The sequence below is a fragment of the Alligator sinensis genome, unplaced genomic scaffold (genome assembly GCF_000455745.1).
Source record: "Alligator sinensis unplaced genomic scaffold, ASM45574v1 scaffold225_1, whole genome shotgun sequence".
NCBI classification, from domain to species: domain Eukaryota; kingdom Metazoa; phylum Chordata; order Crocodylia; family Alligatoridae; genus Alligator; species Alligator sinensis.
In genome coordinates, this window is record NW_005842180.1 from 727,649 (window position 1) to 749,587 (window position 21,939).

Genomic DNA, 21,939 nt, shown 5'->3' on the forward strand with positions numbered 1-21,939 from the left:
TTTTTAGTTAATTTTCAGAGTAGCACTAATTTTCAGTGAAAGGTACCTCTGCTTTTCTTCTGAGTCAATTTATTTATAAGGCACTCCATTCTTAGTTTTAGATGCCTGCTGCATTTAACTAAACAAGGAAGGGACTAGGTTTTACTCACCTTAGACAAGCAATTCAGTGCATCCATTTCTGGCAAATAACGTCACACCAGTATAAATTTGGTCACTGGCACCAAAGTACTCTTTTCTGTGTGTAACCTCTACTCATTTAAGAATACACACATGTGCAACACAGAATCTCTGTGACCAGGTGCCTACTGCACTCAACTTAAATCATTTACAACTTCATTAGTGGGGAGGTATCATAAAACACTTTCTTTTGATAACTATTCCTTGTATATGTAAATATATGCATGAAAATGCATTTGGAGCATTTTTTCCATACAAGGGTTGTACATTACAGGAAGAACCACAGTTAAATGTTAACAGAACTACAGAGAATGCATGCATAAAGAAAAACTGAATTGCAGAGCCTGTGGGATATATCATTTTATTTATGTTTACTGCAAGAGGAAGCTACTGAAAGATCTTCCTCTGCACAGTGACTAATAAAATATTTTCAATAAGCTTTAGATGCTGTTCACTGCACTGCATTTAAATAAAAATGCTCACTTTTTATACAGACAACAGCAAAGTAGTAAGCAAAACTTACAACACATTCCCCTAATATATCAAAAATGTTTCCAAGGCAACATTGTTAAAATTATACCACAGTCCCCAGTAACATCAAGCTTTATAAAGGGGGAGGGGGAAGGAAACTTTCTTCATCCAGTTAACTGTTTTAAGTACTCTTCTTCTCCTCACCCAGTAAATTCACTGTAGCTTTCTTGGCTGTAAGATGGAAAGGGGGAAGGGGAAAAAAAAAAGATAAGTGTTAACTTTTAGCATACTAGAAGTAACTTGCTTTACTGCTATTGAGATGTAAAGGACTCAAATCCCACCTCCAGTAGAAGGACAACATTTAACCAACCAAACCCACCTGAGGAGAATCAGGGAATGAAATCAGATTTCCTATAACCTTAACGACAGAATCTTAAGCTTTATATTATAGGGAAGCAGTGATGAGTCTAAGTAGTACCATTTAAAATGAAAAACTGGGTTTACTAAGCTAAAGTAGATGTATATTTTGTAACTCTACTATAAAATCCAGAGCAAGAAACAGACTAGTCAAATGATGTGGAACTGGGATAGTGTTAGCAAGATGTAAAAGATGTATATACAACCATCATATCTAAAAGGTATTTAAAGATGGGAAACAAAAGAAAGATGAAAGAATGAAAGAGGAGGAAAGTAACAGAATAGGCATAAAACATAGGCAATAGAACAGAAACAGTAGAGAAAATGGAAGTTATCTATTTTATAACTGATATTGTATATAACACCAGGTATGTTCTCCTAGTAAAGGTCACATATAAGTACAAATAGAAAAAAAAAATGGAGAAATTAGAGAATAAAGGGAAATCTCAAGTGACAATATAATTTATGGTCTAAAGATGCTTCAGCTGTTTTTCTAGGAGGTCCCTTCTCTCCTCAGACTGGGATTCAAGCAAGACAACAGCCATTTAGAATTAACATGCTCTAAAAAACAGCAGACTTGAAGCACCATGCCTCTTTCTTGGACCTTCAAACAAACTTAATTTCCCCATTCAAACAACACTGCCCCCCTCAACCCTAACATCTTGAAAAGCAGCATCTAACAATACCAACATTCTTGACTTTTTCCTAAAGCACTGATACTGGAAAGGTAAAATTGCAAATTCTTTTTATAGGCTTTTCAGTCTTGGCCTCACCTTCCCTGGTGATGGTATCAGCAGTTTCTGCAGCTTTGTCTTTCAGATCTTTTACAACATCATCCAGCTGAGCCTCATGCTTCAGGAAGAAAGGGCGGATAATTCGATGGTAGAGAAGCTCTGCTCCATTGGAAGGGCTTGGAGCCATGCACCACACCAGAAAACCGCACTGCATGGAACAAGAAAGCAGAAGAGGATGTAGGATGAGACATACAAGTTCTTTCCCCAGGTCCAGCACACTTGGAAAATAAGTTGAAGGTTATTTAAAACTTTTTTACATATGCAAGCATTGAAATACTCCATCTACACAATACAGGTAAAGCAGTACACAAAGCCCTTTGTGAGGGGACAGATGTCCAGAGAGAGTGCACGTACTGATAAAACTTAATACCCAGATCAGAAGAAGCCGGTAAGACATGTGTTTATAAGGTACCTTTATATTGGTGTAACTGTGCATACTGAGGGGAAAGTACATTGTACCAGTATTAATATTAAAAGATAGGTTCTCTCGTTTTTACATTAAAAGCATTCTCTCCATATTAATGCCCTACACTCACCACACCTGCACTTAAGCCAGCAGTCAGTTTCTGTGTCCTCAGTTGCTTAGCTATAAAATGAGGGTAATGAGTCTATTTGGCCCAGTTTTAGTTAGTAACGTAAAAGTCTTTCCTGACTCTCAAGCACTAGTAATGAGTTCCCTTTCCACTGAGGTGCCGAGAGAAAAGATAATCTGTTTAAATGAGATACTTTTATATTACTAACTAAAACTGGGCCAAATTCTGCCTATAATTCACAAGAGTTCTGTTGATTTCAGCTGACCCAGTAAGCAATTTACAAATTCAGTGCTCAGGATAGACCTGTTGTATAGATGAAGAAGGGTTGTGCAGAAAAGCCTGCTCTTTATAAAGCTCCCCACCAGTTCTAGGCTCCCATGCCTTCCCTTCTTCCCAATCAAATGCCATTCCCTCTCCTGGTTCAGCTTTTGTCCTTTCTATTCAAAACAGCTTCCTCTTCCATGTAGCTTGGGTGTATACATGATAAAGGCCATTCAAAGGACAGGAAAGTAAGGTTCCTTAGTTTCTGTTCTAATCCTGCCCTAACACAGAACAGCTATAAAAACAAGAGAGAAAATCTGGCTTCAGCTCTGCAGGTCAGTACATTCCAATTAGAAATCTTGAGGCTAAACTCTAAGTCTCTATGGAGTATGTGCTGGCAGATTTTTCAAAGAAAAAACCCAGGAAACCTAGTAGCAGCAAGATAAACCCCTGATACAAAGGCAGAGGGTTACATCCCTGCTCCAGGGTAAGCAAGCAGCAAAACAATCAGCAAAAAGAAGAAAAAAAACCCAAAACATTTTCCCATATCTTTATTGCCAGAAATAGCTGAAGCTCTCCAAAGACCCTCCACTGGATGCAGATACAATGCAAAATAGAAAATTTCAGTCCAGGCAGCTAAAGTATGGCAAATATATAAGTAATTAAAAAGCATGATCATCTTAGGTAAGTTTATCAATTGGCAGTACTAATATTTCTGCCTAAAACAGAACAGTTACTCAACCGAAGTGATTGGTATTTCATAATAGCACCTCCAGAGCCTGGCAGGATGTAGAAGACCCCTCATGAGGGTACAGTCATTTATGTAGTTCTTCACAAATGGGTTTCCAGTATCTGGCATCATACCAAAGCACTATTTAAAGCTACCTTTGCAACCACATTGTTCTACCAGAACAGGGTTATACTCAGTCATGCCATTGCTCTACTTTGTTGCTGCTATTCTTCCGATTTCCTTATGGCAATGTTGAGAGCTCAAGTTAAGACTGAAAAACTTCATTGATTTATGGTAGGTAGTGTTCTTTCAGGAAAAAAAACAAAAGAGAATAACCATTTGAGTATTTGGATGCTTTGTTCGCTGTAATATTGAAGAGCTTAAAATAGCAGCTTGATCTGTACAAGGAAAGGAAATCAAAGCCCGTAATCTTCAATTTAAGTTGTTAGTATATTTTAAGTCAGAAACTGTCACCACAAAAATTTGATTCTGAAAATTATAATTGAGGATTTGCTACAAGAATTGGGGAAGGAGGAGGGGGTTGCTGGGAAGAAGTTTGCTATTTTTCCTCCAGGCTTATTCTTCAATGATAAAACATTATGTATGGTCAAGTCTGCATGCCTTATCTAGGGTTTACTTTATCTCAAACAGGAATTGAGAGACAAAAACTACTAATCTCTCTCTCTATTATGCAGAGATAGCTAGCATTTTTTTTAAAGCCACACTTTTTTTTTCCAGTAAAGGCAAAATCCAAAATATCGTATTAAGAAATTAGGCACCTAGCTGGGGCATGACTCTCTCAAAAAGGGGGGATAACTCTTTCTACTGATTGCTGCTAGGCCATTTTGAACTCTCCTTTTAACATACCACTATCAGGTAAGTGCTATACATTCTAATTTGTGGTGGATGGGAGTTTGTTGGTAAACTGGCTTGAAAAGAGATTTTATTTTTCCCCAATGGCAGGAGGAAGTCTTAGAAAATAAAATTTAAAAATTGCAAATGATTAAAAGCATCTGCCCACAGTTTTGGAGCATTTAATAAATTTGAAGAAATAAAGTTCAGAGGTAATACAAATATGGTGCTAGTAAGCAATTAAAATGGAACTGCAGTAAGTCTCATTAAACAACTTGTCAGAGAAACTAAAAGGGTTGAAGAGTTCTTCTCAAAAGCTTCTACTTACATGGGACTGTTCATTTAGTCTATTTTATAAAAGAGTACTACATCTTATACTTCTCTAGCTCCAACATATTAACTATATTTCTTAAACTATTCAAAGACAAAATTATTTCACTTGTCTCCCTGCGCGCGTGTGCATGCACACACTCTCCCCTCTTCCTCTCCCTCCCCCACAACTGAACTCTTTAATTGTAGGAAATCCCCCTGCATCAAGTCCAACTTTCTCTCTGGCCAAAGTGAAAACAATTTAAAGTTGGGGTTTTTTTGTGGCTAAGATTAAGATTAGCTGCTTTGATTCCAGTCCTCTTTCTGGTTGGCCAAATTAATTTAATCCTTCCCAATTCTGGATTTATTCTTAATAGCCTTTTGTATTTTTATATTTGCTGAAATAAGCTTTTTGCAGTTGATTAGATACATTTCCAAGACAGCTTAAATTTGAACTGTATTTTGCTTTCAGATTTTGCTGGCATTTGATATATAAAATGTCTTGTGTTCTGAAATTTTAAATTTGAAACTGCCAGACTGCTAAACCTAATGTAGCCTGTCCAGTCATTTATAAAGTTTTGACACGAGCCATACATCTGCCTGACTATAGCCCCAGTTGTTTTGTAATGAGAAAATGAGCGTTCTCAGAGAGAAGTACATTTAAAAAAAAAAAAAAGGATCATCATTGCTGCACTCTTAGATTGTCTGCTGTATAGCCACACAGGTAACTGCAGTGTAAGTGTCAAGAGCTAGATTTAAAATTATCTATCTTAGGTAGTGGTAGGAGTGTAGCTGTGGCATTGTGGAGCTCAGAATCAGGTCAACTCTGGCTGTTAATTAAGATTAGACTAATATGACAGAGAAGCAGGTGAGGTATGCTATGTTGAACTCCAGGCTACCAAAGCCAGAATGCTCCTGATGCCCAAGCTAGCTCAGGCATCTCTATGCTGAACTGGCTTATGGCAAATATGTGCACACTTCATGTGTTTTCTACAAAAAAACATGGAACACCGAGCGCTCATTACACAACATCAGTTCTGGGTAAAAAACATTCACCTAGTCTCTCCAGCAGACCTAGAGATACCAGGTGGTTTGAGAAATGAATCTCAATAGTTTGTAACCTTAACAACATGGTGATATATTAACAGGGTTTCATAATGAAATCTTCAGATAGAAACCTACCCCATTTCATAGCAGCAGACTGAACAAAATTTTGAAATAACTGAGATCTGATGACAACTACTTCATTCAGCCAAAGGTCAGAACATAGCTTCTCTCATATAAGTATGGAAGCAGGGACAGAAGAGATCTATTTTTCACTACAGACTGTCTTCTGGTGTTTTACCCAATCAAGTTTTAGAGGTTCCAGGCTATGAGCTTTCTTCTCCTGCAGGGTATCTAATCCACAGTCTAATACAGTTGTTCACTGCCAGAAGGCTCTCTTGATTTTCAACAAAAAGATTTTAAAATTCACACCAAGCAATGATGTATGGACCCTCTGTGGATGTGTACACTCTTTAGCTGTTTTTAGGCTTATGTTCTTTAGTCAAGTTTTTTGACAGACTGTATATATTTACAGTAAAAGCTCTGTTATCCGGCATCCCCTGGGAATGGAGGATGCCGATTAATCAAATATGCACTGTCTGGTGCACTCCCCGGCATCAGTGTGCCAGGGGATGGGGAGGGGAGCCCCTGCACAGGCTGCTTTGCCTCAGGTCATGGGCAAAAGAAGTGATGAAGAAGAACTCGGCTTGCAGCGGTGAAACTGGAAGTGGGACTTCCGGTTACGCTTTTGCCACGTCCCTCAGATGCCGGTCAGTGGAGCTTTCCAGCTGATAAAGTGCCGGATAACACAGCTTTTGCTGTACTTAATGTTTTTAAACCATTTCTAGAAGTCCAATTATTTTGTCTTCGCTGAACTTTTCAGTTGGTTAATGTCTCTTTATTAAGATAGTAACTACAGCTGAACATAATATTTTTATTTCATAACATCAGAACTGTTAACCTGACCAAACAAGGCAGGTCATGTTACTAGTACTTTGTATACTCTTTACAGCAGCATCTACATTTTGCTTGCTTCAAGAGATCCCTGGCATGTTTTTGGCTACCCAGAAAATAGAGGAAGATTTCCAGCAGTGACTTGCTAGAGAATCAGATCTTAGTAGTTAAAATTGCATGACTGACTTGTAACTGTTACTATGATCATATAAAAACCTTTACTGGGCTAACTTACTTCTTAGAATTAAGCATTGTGCAACCAGTTGTTACAAAAATAAAGTGCAAATGAGGGGATGAAATAGGGATAGAGAAAAAGAGAACCCAATCCAGAAAATACATAGCAATTAACTGCTGCACTTAAAATGCAGTTGCTTTAGCTGCAGCTTCCTTTGCCTCTCAGGGCACATGGCAATTGGCTATTTTGTTGAACATAACTTTCTGGGTCAGCTTTCAAACAACTGCATTGCTTAAGTCGGTTGGCAGAGAAAGCCTACTATCTTAAGCAGGTTCCACTTTGTAGTCAAAGTGCAGGCTGCAGATACTTCAGTGATAAGGTGTTGCAACTTCAAGAGACAACATCACACCCATCTTTCATTTGTAAATGATCTGATCTAGATGCTATGGGTTATATTCCTGGAAGGGGGTGGGGGTGGCGGCGCAGGGAAAGATAGCACCTGCCATCTTTTCAAAGATATCTGTCACTGCCCCAAAGTACCCTGAGCTGACTCTGCTTGATATGTACAAATAGCCTTCAATGTAGAACTAGAAACAAAAGGTATAGCAGGTGGAGGGAAGAATATTTAAAGGGACAAATGAAGCTATATAATCCAAAATGTATAACCTTACCCTCCAATTCCCCTCTCCATTCCACAAGTGACCATAATAAGAAGCTGACATTTTACTTTTCATTGTGACCTCTCTGCTCCTTCTAGCCCCTACTTGTGTAAACTTGGACATATCCCCAAGACCTGTCCACTGCATGAGTACATGCCAACACAAATCTTAAGGTGTTAGATAGCAAGAATTCCTTGCCTCCTCTTCACTGTTCCCCTAACCTCAAGAAAGTGTTAGCATTGCAGTTTACTTGGTACTATATGCTAATTGGTCTAAAAATTAACCAGAAAAAAAAATCTTACTACTGTTTATCACTTCAGAAGATATTAATCAGTTCCATCAAAATCCTTATTGGAGGGGGGAAGAGGGGGAAGAAATGAAGTAACAAACCTTCAGCATGTAGTAAAAAGGGAACCAAGACAGAAAGATATCAGAGAAGAATTCTGCAATGCTGAAGACTCCATAAACAACCCAGTAAGTCAGCCACTGTGTGTCGTCATCTTTGTTGGGGCTTTCAATTGCCTTGATTCTGAAAGGAAAGCAGAACAGGTCAGTAGCAACAGTTCTCATTACAACAGTAACTGGGGAGGGACGGGGGGGACAGTGCAGGGAGAAGAGGAGCTGTTGTCACCCCTCTCAATTACTTTCATTTACCTTTGTATGGATTGAAGCATTCCTTTCATACAGCCAGCTCACCCACAAACTGAATATCAAAGTCTCTCTGTATATTGGAAGGCTACATTTTTGTGTCCCCTACTTACAACTCTGTGATAAAGGATTATGAGCAGACACCAACAATTCACCAGCGCTAAATTCTGTTTATAATGACCTTACTTTATAGTTATTTTGTGAGCAAGGAGAAAGCAACAGGGCTTTTTACAAATCCATACAGCCAACCTCTCAACATCATGGGGGTTGTTCCTAGAGGGGATAGTGTACAATTACTAGACCTTTGTTTATTTTTTAATGACTGTACCTGGCAGGTACTTAGTACCCAGTGCTTGAGAAATTTAGATGGAATTTAATGTGAACCAATGTAGTTTGTGCCCTCCTATCAGAGAGTAAGCTACTGAACTGTGCAAATAGAAGTGTGCCAAAAAACTATCCTGGGGAAAAACAATGCTGACATACCAATGGGTAGAAGGATACAGAAGTACTAAACCAAAGAATAGGATGGGAACGGAGGGCCCCCAAAGTGAAAGGCTGACAGACAGAGGTCTTGATCTGACTTAAATTTCCCCCTATTTCAGCCTTATGTATATACCTATTAAATAGTTATTTATGTAGTGCCTATGTTGTTTTAGATGTTTTGCAAACACTCCAGACAGGATAGCCCTTGTTCCACTCAAACTAAAGAAGTGAAATAGCCAATTCTCCTGATACCTAAGGAGACAGCACTGCCAACTCTTGCAATTTTATCATCATAAGTATTTTAATGCTTTCATTTTCAGGGGGAAATGCATTTCTAATTGATTACTTAAGAGAGAAGCAATCTTGAAAACATTAATACTAAAGGCTCAAACCTAGGTTGAAAGTAAGCATCCAAAATTAAAATACAAAATAAATATATGAACCACAATTTAAGTGCCTGAAGATGGTAGAATCTTCTCCGAAGCCCTGCTACAAATTTAGGAGGAGCCCCTGTACCATTTGAAAGCACTGAGGATAGGGGGGGGAGAAGGACAATTTGCTCTCTCCAGCTCCTCCAAGCAAAATGGAAATTAACTTATTCCTGAGAACTAGTGTTTTTGTTGAAGCCTGTACTGTACAGTAGCAGATGTGCATAAAAATATAGATAAGAGCTGGGCCAATACAATTAGGTGCCAGAAGTATATACAGTGGAACCTTATCATCAGTGATAGAGGGATCAAAAGAACAAAGCAGCTTTATTTGTAATTATGTACACAGTAAAAAGCAGCAGTTTGTTATACTAATGGATTACTACTTTTCTGTTTATTCAGCTGAAATGCAACATTAAAATTCAGATGGAGGTTTCTCTACCCTGCAAGAGGCAACATCACATCCCTCTTATTTGTAAGTAGTCTGATCTAGATGCTACAAGGCACATTCCATGGGGGGAAAGGAGCAGAGGAAGGATTGGCATCTGCCATCTTTACAAAGATGTCTGCCACAGCCCCAAAGTAGCAAGCAAAGTTAGCTCCTGGTAAGTACAGATAGCCAGCAATGTAGAACTAGAAACAAAAAAATGTGGCAGGGGGAAGGAGTAAAAATGGACAGTCACTAGTAATTTCAGTTTTCAGTGATAGGTTGGAAAAGTTAGAAAGAACAAAACCTTGTAAGACAGCCCTGCCTCATGAGCAAGTTCTTCGCTCTATTAAAGACCAATGCCAGTGTAGATCTGTATTTTAAATACACAATTTTTCATAAGTCTGTCATTTTCGCCCACCATTTCTTTCCAATTAAAACAAGCACAACAGTTATTCCAAAACTTAAAGACATGGAACTTCATCATTGACAGGCCTGGCAGCTGTTGCACAAGTGTTGCTTGTGATTAAAAAAATCCCTAAATTCTTTTGGTTAATATTCATGTATGGTCGTTCAAGAAGCTGCTGACTCTCATAAAATGGAACAGAGAGAAATCTACATGATTTTTTATTATAATATAACTTTAAAATACTACACTTTGATAGATCTTCCTTTTAAAAAAGTAACCTTGTTTTAAATTAAGGACAAGATGAAAATAATACACCATAAGATATACATAGGGATGACAGCACCAATGAGTCTTATATTTAAAGTGTGGCAACAGGTTTTGTTCCTTTCGTTGCACAAAACTCCAAGTCTACTATATTTAATGTCAAAAGTAAACCAGTCTGAGTAAATATGATTTTAATAGTACGTAAGAACTAGCTTCATTGCACTTAGAACAGGTTGGGTATTTGTACTGAAACAACTTATAATTTGATCCATCTTTTCTCTTCAGCATCCATTTCTGAATATGTTTTTACTGAACTTTACTTCTGTACTGTAATAGGAGATTCATTACCCTTTTACAATATTTTATGCAACTAAAGTACATTCATTATTTTATCCGAATAAAAATTAAGACAGTAGAATACTCAATATACATCTGCGTTAACAAGTGATAAAAATAAAAATTAGAGATGAAGTCAGATCATAAATTATTAGCAATACCACCAAAATTGACACCACATTTTAAAAAGTGTCATTTTCTCAAAGACTGCCTTGTTGCAATAGTTATTTGTATGCCAAGAGAACAGATGAGTCATTTGTGGTAACAGACAGCATAAAGACCTATAAAATCAGTATTATTAGAAATCAAACAGGAAGGAAGGACCCAAAACCCATGAGGTATAAACTAAGGGAAAAAAATAAAAGACTAAAAATATATTCCTTGGCAGGTTATTCCCCCAACCAATCAAGCTGCTATAACACTGACATGCCACGTCACAGCACAAAGATCCGTCTGGATACAAAACTCTTCCAAACATAATACTCTCTCAATTTTATGCACTTTAACTAGGATTTAGGAATTCAAACAATCATTTACGTTAGTATTGCACAAAGACAACAATGGTCTCTGAAAAAAACATACTGCTCCTCAACAGCATTTTCTGTTACAATGCAGAATCAAGAACATCCCAGAGCTACCCTAATTTTAATGTTTCCTTTACTGAATTTAGTAAGTTTACACTATAATACAACTCTCTTTTTTTACACCTAAAAATTTTAATTCTATTTTGTACCACAGTAATTGTTAGACTTAATTCTAAATTTTTTCCTATGACCTACTATTTATTGTAGATGGTATTCTGAAGTTACCAAGTTCAGTTAATACACTTAAAATTCTCTGGCCCACTTTGAACTGATTCAGACAATCAATTTGGCAGAAAAAAAAGTTTCAGTCTTCATGTACCTCTAATGTTATAAATTATTATTAGAGTTAACAATTCACAAAAGTACTTACTTTCCTTTTGTGTCTACTATGAACAACAGACAAACCTTTATACTTGTAACCTTTACAATTGTTAAGGCATGGAATCCAGAAACTATTACTGCCAAAGGTCATTAAAAAAAAAAAAAGGATTACTCAAAAGCCTAGAATTTACACTGCATACAAGATAAGCCTTATGCCAATAAAATAAGGGATGCATAGAATTAAGATATTATGAAAAACATCAGTTTCCAGGTCTCCCATATATGTCTCTAACATGAAAGCTTATATCCTTTGCTTTCCATTTCAGTGTCGTCACTCTAGTACTGGGTACAATAAGGTATCAGCTTTAGATCAGAAGCTTTCTTGTACCATGCACAAAAAGTGAAAAAAAAAAAAAATCAATACCAAAGAGAGAGTGTGAATTTTCTAAATGGAGAACCTTTTTCCTTTGGTTGGTTGTTAATCTGTCTAGCCCTTCCCCATTTCAAAAAAGTGGTGCCAAAATATGTTCCAATCAGAGATAGCACTTTCCCTCTCAGAAAACAAAACTTGAGTGGCAGCATTGTTATAAAGCTGAAGACACTCAAGTGCTATCCCCCTCCTCACCATAACACTATGAAATTAAATACAACCACAGATGGGAGGGCTTTAAAAGGCCTGACATCTGTAACTTACTGTGTATTTACCTCCCTGTTAAATGAAGAGCCTATAAATGTGCTGTATATACCTCTCATGAAGTAAATAACATTTCTGTTCCACTACTGTACTATATTTGGTAGTACTGTTGTTCTGAGACAAAAAGAAATGCAAAACTCTAGAACTCTTGGTTCAGAGATGATACCTTTTATTAGACCAACTAAGAAATCGCAAAAAAAAAAAAAATATATCTTTCTGCAAGCTTTTGGCCACACATGGCCTTCGTCAGGCTCAGTGAAAATTAAAAGATGGTAAAAAGTCCCCACAGGTAGAAAATAAACTTCATTTTTTCCACAGAGGCAACTGAAGGTGTTTAAAGAGCATCTCACAAAGACACACTCATGGACCCAGAGGAACAGACTTGCCCATCTCTGTGTTAAACAGACTTCACCATTCTAATGCCATCTTTTCTTCCATTTTTCTCATCCTATTTCTGGTAAATCACCTAAAAGTCACAGTGACATTGCTTCTATGCAGGAAATACCCACATTTACATCTCCTTCATTGTTCTGATCTTTCTCTCACTGTCCTTCATACACCAAATTTGGACTTTAACCTTAAATCTTTCAGCCGGTCACCAAAAACACCATGTTTCCAGACATCATCTAAAGCCACTTTCTGCCACACAGACACACTATCCTCCCTCTCTCCCCAGAAAAAAAAGAAAAAAATTGCTCTGCCATCTTCCTTCTCACAATTCATGCATATATGAAAGAGCATCAGATAAGTTTACTGGAGGTGCGGGTCAGGAGACAACAACTAGCCTCCATACATGGAGTCAGGTACTAATTGCTAGGAGATGAACTGAGATGGACGTGGGTGCAAGGACAGACTGAGTACTGATCAGATTTGCAGGTGACCAAACTAAGAAGAGCGGTAAACACTTTGGCGGATGGAATGAAAATTTAGAGAGATCCTGATAAACTGGAAAAGCTGGGCAGCAGACAAGATGCATCCAAAGGCAAATATAAGGATGGTACACCAAGGGAAGAAAAATAAAATGCAGACCAAAAAAGGATAACCTTCTTCATAACAGCACTGCCAAGAAAGATTCAGAAATTACGGTACATCAAACACACGACTCAGCAATTCAATGCTATCAGAAAACAGTATTAAATGCAATTCTGGGTTATATTAATAGAAGCATATGCAGAGAAGGTGACTATCACTTTACTCAGCAGTGGTTATGCTTCACCTGGCATACTGCGTTTTCAGGAACTGCGTTTTACAGATTACAGAAACTGGAGAGGATCCAGAGGTGAGCAGCAATAATAATAAAAGGATTGAAAAGCAACCCATATGGAAGAAAGACTGAAAGAACTAGTAGATTTAATCTGGAGAAAAGGTGATTAAAAAAAGAAGACATGCTAGGTTTAAAATATTTGAAGGCTGACATAGAGGTGGTGGAAAAATGTTGTTTTCCCTTGCCACAGAGGGCAAGATATTTTGCAGTGGATTTAAATTGTAGCAAAGCAGATTTTGATCAAGTCTCAGGGAAATCTTTATACTTATCAGAAGAATCAGACAATGGAACAAGCTTCCCAGAGAAGTCTGGAAGTTTTCAAGGAGACACTGGATAGTCAACTACCCAAGGTAATTCAGAACTCTGTGCAGGGGACTAGATTTGGGCTGGAGGTCTCTTCCAAAACGCTTGATTCTCTGCACAGTAGCTCCTCTCCATCACAAGAACCTGCCACACTGACAGCCATTCTAAGGCTTTTCTAAAACAAAATTACCACAATCCCAGTCAGGAATGTAGCTTTACTGATCCAGTGCAACACAGCCAAACAAAAACACTACTTGCATCAGTGGACTTACCATGACTTGAAACCCCAGGGAGGGGTCCAGTAATCCCAATTTAATTTATCTATACGAGAGGCTGCGCTGGTACCGATGCCCTGATTGCTAGACCCAGCCAACAAATCCACATTTGTACTGAGGTTCAATTCAGTTTATCCAATAGAAATCAACCAACTGGTCTTGCCTTTTGGTAGGTATCATAGCCAATTAGATATGGCGTGCAAGCACTTTTCTAGCAGAGAGCCAAAAATAAGTGCGTCATCCTTTCAGCACAGATACCGACACTGTAGTTCTGCAGGAGGAAGCCACTAGCTAGCCATGTGAAACCAACGTTTTTTACTTCCTTTGTGACTGCAAGGGCCAATTTTATTCCTTCAGAGAAGACTGACAAAGCTGCATTTCATGTTCAGTTACTGCCCTGGTCTTTAGATTTGCAGGGGAGACAATCTTCCTATCCTTAAGATCAGTGACAACACTATTTAAATTCAACAGGATCTAGTACATTCTTCAAAACTAAAGAAGAATAATGGACCATCTAGCATGAAAAAAAACAACAGAAAGAAATGCAGACTTGCCTATACTTGTCCAGAGTACTGAAGCAGATGTTTCTAAGGAAACTTATTTCCTGATCACTTAATTCTTCATTTTCCTGATAAACATTCTGCCCCAATGCAAACAATACTTTTTACTTGTATAAAGTAGGGTTTCTATATAAATAACTTTCCTCTAAATTAAAAAAGGAACAAGCCTCTGTACCAAGGAATTTTGCTCAAGGTTCACTACACTGTCCAAAATACTGTATCAAGACAAACATTTCTAATTAAGCAGAATCTGTTTATAGATTTACACAAAACAGGCCCTTATCAATAGCCCAGATTTCAACTCAAGTTCTTCAAACTTAATGACATTTACAGTCAAAACCCTGGATCCAAGCAGTCCTACGTTTAGAAGGATGTAGGTAAAGAGAAAGTGGGTGTTTGGATTTTTGCCATCATTATATGTGGGTATGAGGTCAGATATGACTGCGTCTAGAAATATGAGGCAAGCGGCACATGCAGCTAATTAGTATTTTGGTGCAGTGAAACACGTTGTTATGTATTTAAAATTTAAGAGACTGCCTTAGAGCTGATGACCCAAAGCTTCCCAGCTCTCTGCAACGGAGACAGGAATTTGGAAGCTTTGATACGACAAGGCTCTTGAGCTCCTAGCCAGCCTACCTTCTTCTCCAGCAGAACAAACCAAGAGGATCCCAGGCCACGGTCATCTGGTTCATTCAGCAACTGCAACCCTGCCCCCATCAAGCTGAGCCCATCACTCGGTAACATCAAAATAAAGCAGATGATCCTATACAGCACCTGTAAAGCTGCTGTGCAGGATCACCTGCCCTGTACAACAGTGTCATTCTGCTCCAATTACGAAGTTGACCCCATGTAGTATAAGTAGACTATGAAGTATATCTTTTCTGAGAAGGAATGAAAAAAGGTCAACCTATAGATCAGAACAATACAGTAGTTTGTTGACAGCAGCAGCACAAATCCCAGGGCACTTTTCTTTCCCTAAGAACGGGGGGGACTGTCCTGTTGTCCTTTGCCAAGATTTTCCCTCATACTACTAAACAAGCATTTCTTAATCATTACTCTCAACCCAGAGAAACTTGCATTTCCATGATCACTATATCTAACTTTGAGAGCTTGTAGGGTCAAAACATCACTTGACAATTATATTGGGCCAAAATTTCAGGTGGTGTAAATCAGTGAAAATAAAGAGCAGTAATTCAATTTTACTATTATTTAATCACAGAATCTCTCTAGTTTCCAACCACCCACTACTTCTAAAGGGAAGCATGAGACTTGTTCAAGTATGATAGTGATCTGCTTGAACTAAAAGGCCCATAAATTAAAACATCATACAGCAAATTAATATGCACTTCACAGCACCTGAAGTATCATTATAACCCCAGACTGTGGGCTGTAAAAAAATGGTACAAATTAAAAACATGATTGAAAAGCAAGATCTGGCAGATCTCCTCATCTTTGAATTTAAAAGTGTGGGGTGTGATCAAATTCCTCAATTGCATATTTTTTATACAATTTCAGAACCAGCAGTGGGTCATATTTCATTTGCTGATTTAGGAGAAAAAGTGTACTCACTTAACTGCATCTTCGAAAGGAAAGGAAAAGCAGGAAATAAAGTTGAAAAAACAAACTAATTCTCAGTTTGTGCAAATGATTTATATTTTCAAAGTGATCTATAGTCATTACAGCACTCCTGAGGTAGGAGATATATCAAACATCCTTATTTTCTGGGACAGGGAAGGTGTAGGCAGAGGTACTACTAAATGTCAGGAGTGAGCAAAATGTGGCCTGGGGGCCAGATGCAGCCCACCAGGCCATTCTATCTGGCCCGCGGAGCCCCTAAAAAATTTAGAAAATTAATATTTATCTGCCCTGGGCTGTCTGTCATGCAGCCCTTGATGGCTTGCCGAAACTCAGTAAGCAGCCCTCTGCCCAAAACAATTGCCCACCCCTGTACTAAGTGATTTACTTAAGGCTACATAATGGAAAAAACCCACAAAATTAAAAACTTGTGTTTCTGTTTTCCCAAACCCCTCCCTGCCACACCATTCACTAGACTATGCTCTTTTGTCAGATGAAGATGATAAAAGAAATCAGCACTTACGTAGCAAAAATGTAGATGAAGAAAAACAATAATGCAAATTATGCCAGAACACAAGACTGCATTGTATTCAGTTGTGTTTTCTTTTTTTTTAAGACTTTAGTACTATTACTGCCCAGAACAACTTTTTCTTTAGCAACTATAAAACACTAAGTGCATTTAGGAATTTTCAGGGCTATAGGTTGTTAAACTAGCTAAGAAAAGATTGCTAAGAAAATGGTTTCCAACTATTTATTTGGTCTAATAAAAGATATCAGATAAACCCAAAGAACCTTGTCTGCCTTAAGGAAGTTTCAGACATTTTAGTAGACCCTCCTGTTGCTTTTCTTAATCACAACCAAACACTCTACTTTTTCTTTTCTTCCTAATATATGCACCTTGCTGTAGTCAGTTCACCACCACTGGTTATAAGAGGAACTGTGCTAAACAAGGCTGGCAACATTTCCTCTGCTTTCTTATACTTTCTAGATTCAGCCTGCTTAGTTTATTTAAGCACTGGAAACATTCACTTCCCTTCTTGTTCAGAGGTGAAACTGACTGAAGGTATTAGAAGTTTTACCTCTAACTTCCATGGCTAAAAACCTCACTATCAGTGTGATCTACTACAAACAAACAGAAGAGATTACAAAATTCAGTAAATTGATCTACAGCAGTGGTGCTCAATCTCTCTGCCCCGTGGGCCAGTTGAGTGGCATGAGGTCAGTCCACAGACTGAATGTAGCACAGGTAAGGTGCATGGGTATGATGCAGCACACCAGCCCAGGCCTATGTGCTAGATCCAGCCACAGACTGATCATATGCGCTGGTGCAATACTGTACACAGGACCACATCAAAACAACCCACTAGGCTGCCCTGAGGTCTGGACACCTGGCAGAAGGGGAAAGGTGGCAGCATTAATCGCTGTGGATCTGGAAACAACCCACAACTATAATTCTATAATCATAAGATTAAGAGAAAAATACACATTACAGGTCTCTATTTGTTAATATTTGATGATCTACTTGGCACTGTCAAAGACAACAGAGAAATCATACCGCATTTTCCTAACTCAAAGGATTGGCTGTCCAAGTGGACATCCTGTCCATCCCTTGACAAAAGCAACTAGGAAAGTGTGCGTTTGTAGCAGTGGGCCTAAATTTGTTTCTACAGTCTTGTTTTAAAATATGGAATCAATCATAGCACGGAAATGGAAGTTGGACCCACTTCCTACGAGAAAACAATTTAACAGAGAGATGAGGAAGCAGGAGGAATCTGCTCCCCTCCCACCTTTTGGAATGTTCTTTTTTAACAATAATGTAGCTAATTTGACTCCATAAGAGTCAAATGAAGACCCTGGGACAGTATGCTGTAGTAACCATTGGGACTCCCTCCTTCTCCATGAAGATTTAACTTACAGAAAGCACAAGAAAGTTCTCTCAAATGAAAGGATTTTTTTCCCCCGCATTTGATGCCTGGAAAATGGATTTCACTTAAACTAGATTAGCAGACCCAACTATATGCATGACTTATTTTAAAGTGTCCAACAAAAAATGCAGTAAGATCAAATCAGAGCATTACTGAAATGATAAGGATCAACACCTTATCTTTCTAATAAGATTCTGTGAATGGAAAGAATGTTGTAAAAAAAAGTTTACAAGTTACCAGCAGACAGACATCATTCTAATGACTCTGTAATATAGAAACAAGTACCTGTTCAAACACTGAGACAGAAGTTGAACTCAAAACCGTATTTCTTTTTAAAGAAAAAAAAAAAGGGGGGGGGGGGGGAAGGCTGCCCTACACAATAGGCAATTCCCTGAATTTTAGTTTAAGATTATTATTTCTTCCACAACTTATCTTTTTGTCATCCAGAAAAATATAAAAACAGAAGTGGAAATGTGAACTGAAAAAGCAGAAAGTGCAATGGATTCTTTTATCCATGTTGCATTTTTGAAAGGTAAGAATTTGTAGCAAAGAGGGAAGTATCTGTGTGTAGGCACACATGCTGTGCTGCTCAATAAAAAGGGTCCTGGCAACACAGGAGTGATGTACAGGTTACCCATGAGAAAACCTCTTCCCAATGGACAACCACACTCCACATGAAATGGATACATGTGAAAACCCCCTTTCCCTTACTAAAAGCAGACACTTATGTTTATTCTACATAGAAGTGAACAGAGAAAGCGTTAATTAAAGTTAGAAAGGGAAAGAAATACAATTTAAGATAAGGGGGGGGGAAGCCACTGACTGCATATGATTCGCCTCCATTCTGCCTCGAAAGACATGCAAGCTGGTCTTTCTACCGATTCACAGAGTCAGCATCAGTTTCTAGATACTGACATGTAATCATTCTCCACATCCATATTTGACTGTTCACATATGAGAAGCTACATGCAAATAGTGAGGTACTGCAGGGATGAGTGCTATAAAACTTTTAAACAAAGGCTGCCTCACGCTGTAAAATTACTTGGTACTGAAACATGCCATGTTGTATAACCACAACTCCCATGTGACTTCCTTATAATGTAGTAAGACCATCAAAAGGAAAGCAACACGCCAACAAGTTACAGTTTCCACCAACAGATTTTAGAGAATGAACAAAGCATGCTATTCCTTTAAAGTTTTGGTATATTGTAAGTTAGTTACCATCAAGCGTTACCTAGATAGAAAATAGTTCTTTTAAATGTCAGAAGTACTAAGTCACTGAACACCATTTACCTAAACTTATCTGGAAAAAGTCCTTTTGTCTGTAATTTTCTAAAGTAACATCCTCTAACAAGAGCAAGTACAGAAAACCACTCTGTAGTTTTAAACCTTGTGATTTTTAGTTGTTTTAAGAAGGTAGGATTAATCTAGTCCAAGTCCAAAACTGAGCCAAGTTTCAGATGTCAGAAAAAGAGGAAGAACAAACACCCCAATGTAATTTGCATTTGTCCTTATAAAGCAGCAAGGAATTGTCCTGATGTTAGCCAGAGAACATTTTCATAAGTGCTGCTTATATATTCATAAAATGCCTAGTATCTAAAAAAGAGAGACATGAGTTCTATCATGTAAGGACAAACATCAGATTTTAAAAAGCACAGTACAGCTGGGGAAACTTGCATTTTATGACTAGATTACTGGAAGCTTTTTTTGAAATCCACTTTCAAGAACATTTACAACATAAGATATTTTGTTTTGTCCTAACAGGAAATTTATTTTATTCTATTTTTAAAGTTACTTTAGTACTCATGAGCTAGACTGATGATCCTAGCTGCAAGAGGCGCGCACACAAATTCTTCATGCCATCTCAGATTTAAAAAAAACAAAAACAATAATAAAGATTTAAAATAATTTCTTACTACCAGTTGCTCTTCCAGCATCTAACTTCTGCATCAGTTAGTTATTTTGGAGCGCAGTTTTCATTAAGTGAGGTCTGTTTTCAAGTCCATCACACAATGCTTACATACTGACACTAGATTAAATTAGTGTCCTATCAAACATCTGGAACTGCACTAAACTAGAACATCCACTTTCCCAACTATAGAAATTTTCTCTTGCTACTAAAAGCAAATGCAACCCTATAAGTCAACTCGCATTAAAGCCAACAACATTCAAAAGCTTAAAATCAGAACATACTTCATAACAGGGACAGACTTCTTAAGCATTAACACAGTGATTCTCAACCAGGGAGGTGCAGCACCCTGGGGTACCTTAAGATCCTTTTAGGGTGCCATGGGATGCCACGCAATGTTAGCACTGTTAGGTGCACAAACATGAGTCACAAGAAAAACCCAACAATTAAAAAAAATGTCTGACCTGTGGTCTTTCTAAGTTCTTTGCAATAGAAGAATTGCTGTATTATTTTTCTGTAGTTAAAGAAGTGAAAAACTTTGCTACCATTTTCTAAAGCTGCAGTTCCCAACCCCAGGTAGCAACCCAAATGAGGGCTATGAGGGCAATGCTGGTGGTGCCGCACAGAAAAGACAAGCTGCGCCCTGTGCCAGGAGCTCCCCCACCCCTGCTGCTTCCAGCAGCAGGTCACAGGAAAAAAAGGTTGGGACCTACTGTTCTAAAGAGTGCCAAAGCCTAACAGGAGTGCCTTGAGTCTAAATAGGTTGAGAATCACTGCACTGAGGAATCTTAACATCTGGATATCTACACAAGGGATCTGGAAAAAAGTCAGATTTTCACGCTTGCTGTTTAACTGGTAAATCTTAAGTGAGACAGTTCTTCCCTCCTCAGTACACCACACTCTATGGAGTGGGAACCTTCAAGTGCTTCCACACTAGTGACAAGAACTATTAAACAGCTTAAAATCAGATATGTGACTGTGATTTTGCAGTGTCATTTTTAAACCACAACCCATGCATAGCTACCATTAATAAAGCAGAAGAAAAAGGTCAGTTGTTTGGGGTTTTTTTCTTAACAAGTCACAGGCACCATCTCCCCATCCAACTACTGATTTGTTCAGTTGTGTTATCCTCCCCTCACTGCCCTGGCCCTCCACTCTCCATCCCCCCACCCCACCAGCCTGCTTTTCTCTCTCCTTATACCCAGCCATGTGCGCACATCCTTACACAGAATCTGATTAAATGACCTTTAACCCACAAAAGTGTGTGCGCACATGCATACACATATGTGCATGTGTGTAATTACACACACACACACACACACACACACAAAAGGTACCTTTGCAAAAGTCATGATGATTAAGTTGTGGGAACAGCACGGCAGCCATTGAGGGCAGCCGTACAGACGCGTGTCTCTCTTTCCCCAACGGCTAACCTGCTGTTCACCCAACACAGTCACCATGACTTTGTCAAAGGTACCTTTTCCCCTTATTTGCTTTACTTTTTCCCTTTACATTTTCTTTTAATCCTGTAGGTGCTCTCTAAGCAGGCACCCTGCAAGCTGAATTGCTTTATCTTTTTCCAGGGGCAATCTAGTTGCAAGAAATCCTGCTCCTCCATACATGGGGGGAGGTCTAAACACATAGTTTTGTATGTATATGCACATACAAATAAAGCCGTGTGTGTGCACATATATAAAAACACACCCTGATCCTTCAAAATCACGGTTGTAATTATGGTTGGGTTTGTGTAAAATTATGTAACACACACACACATACAACCACGAGTTTGAAAGTGTGCATGCATGCGCATGTATAAACACCCCACTCCTTCAAAATCAGGGTTGCGTGTAAAGTTATAAATTTTGCGCACACACAACCCTGATTTTGAAGGAGTCGGGGTGTTTTACACACACACACACAGCCAGTCATGTGGGTACGCAGCTAAACAGACATGTCAAAACAGCTATGTGTATGTAATTTTACACACCAAGCCATGATTTTGAAGGAGGGCATGTGTACACAGACACACAGGGTCCCCCAACCCTTGCTCTTTCACAGCTCCCGGGGCTCCCACGGGACACCGCCCTCCTGCCCCTTCCCCGTCCGGGCACTCACGAGACGTAGGCGGGGTAGGCGAAGCCGATGAGGTTGCAGAGCA

At 38.6% G+C, this 21,939-nt stretch overlaps 1 protein-coding gene across 1 annotated transcript; it reads right to left on the bottom strand.

Moving 5' to 3' along the window:
• Nucleotides 1-524: 524 nt before the first annotated feature.
• REEP5 (receptor accessory protein 5) lies at nucleotides 525-21,934 on the bottom strand (the record flags this gene model as incomplete). Its single annotated transcript, XM_006026179.3, has 4 exons — nucleotides 525-879; nucleotides 1,839-2,007; nucleotides 7,767-7,905; nucleotides 21,897-21,934. Coding segments are annotated over 4 exons (396 nt in total), but the record flags the coding sequence as incomplete, so codon positions are not given.
• Between the last annotated feature and the right edge of the window lie 5 nt (nucleotides 21,935-21,939).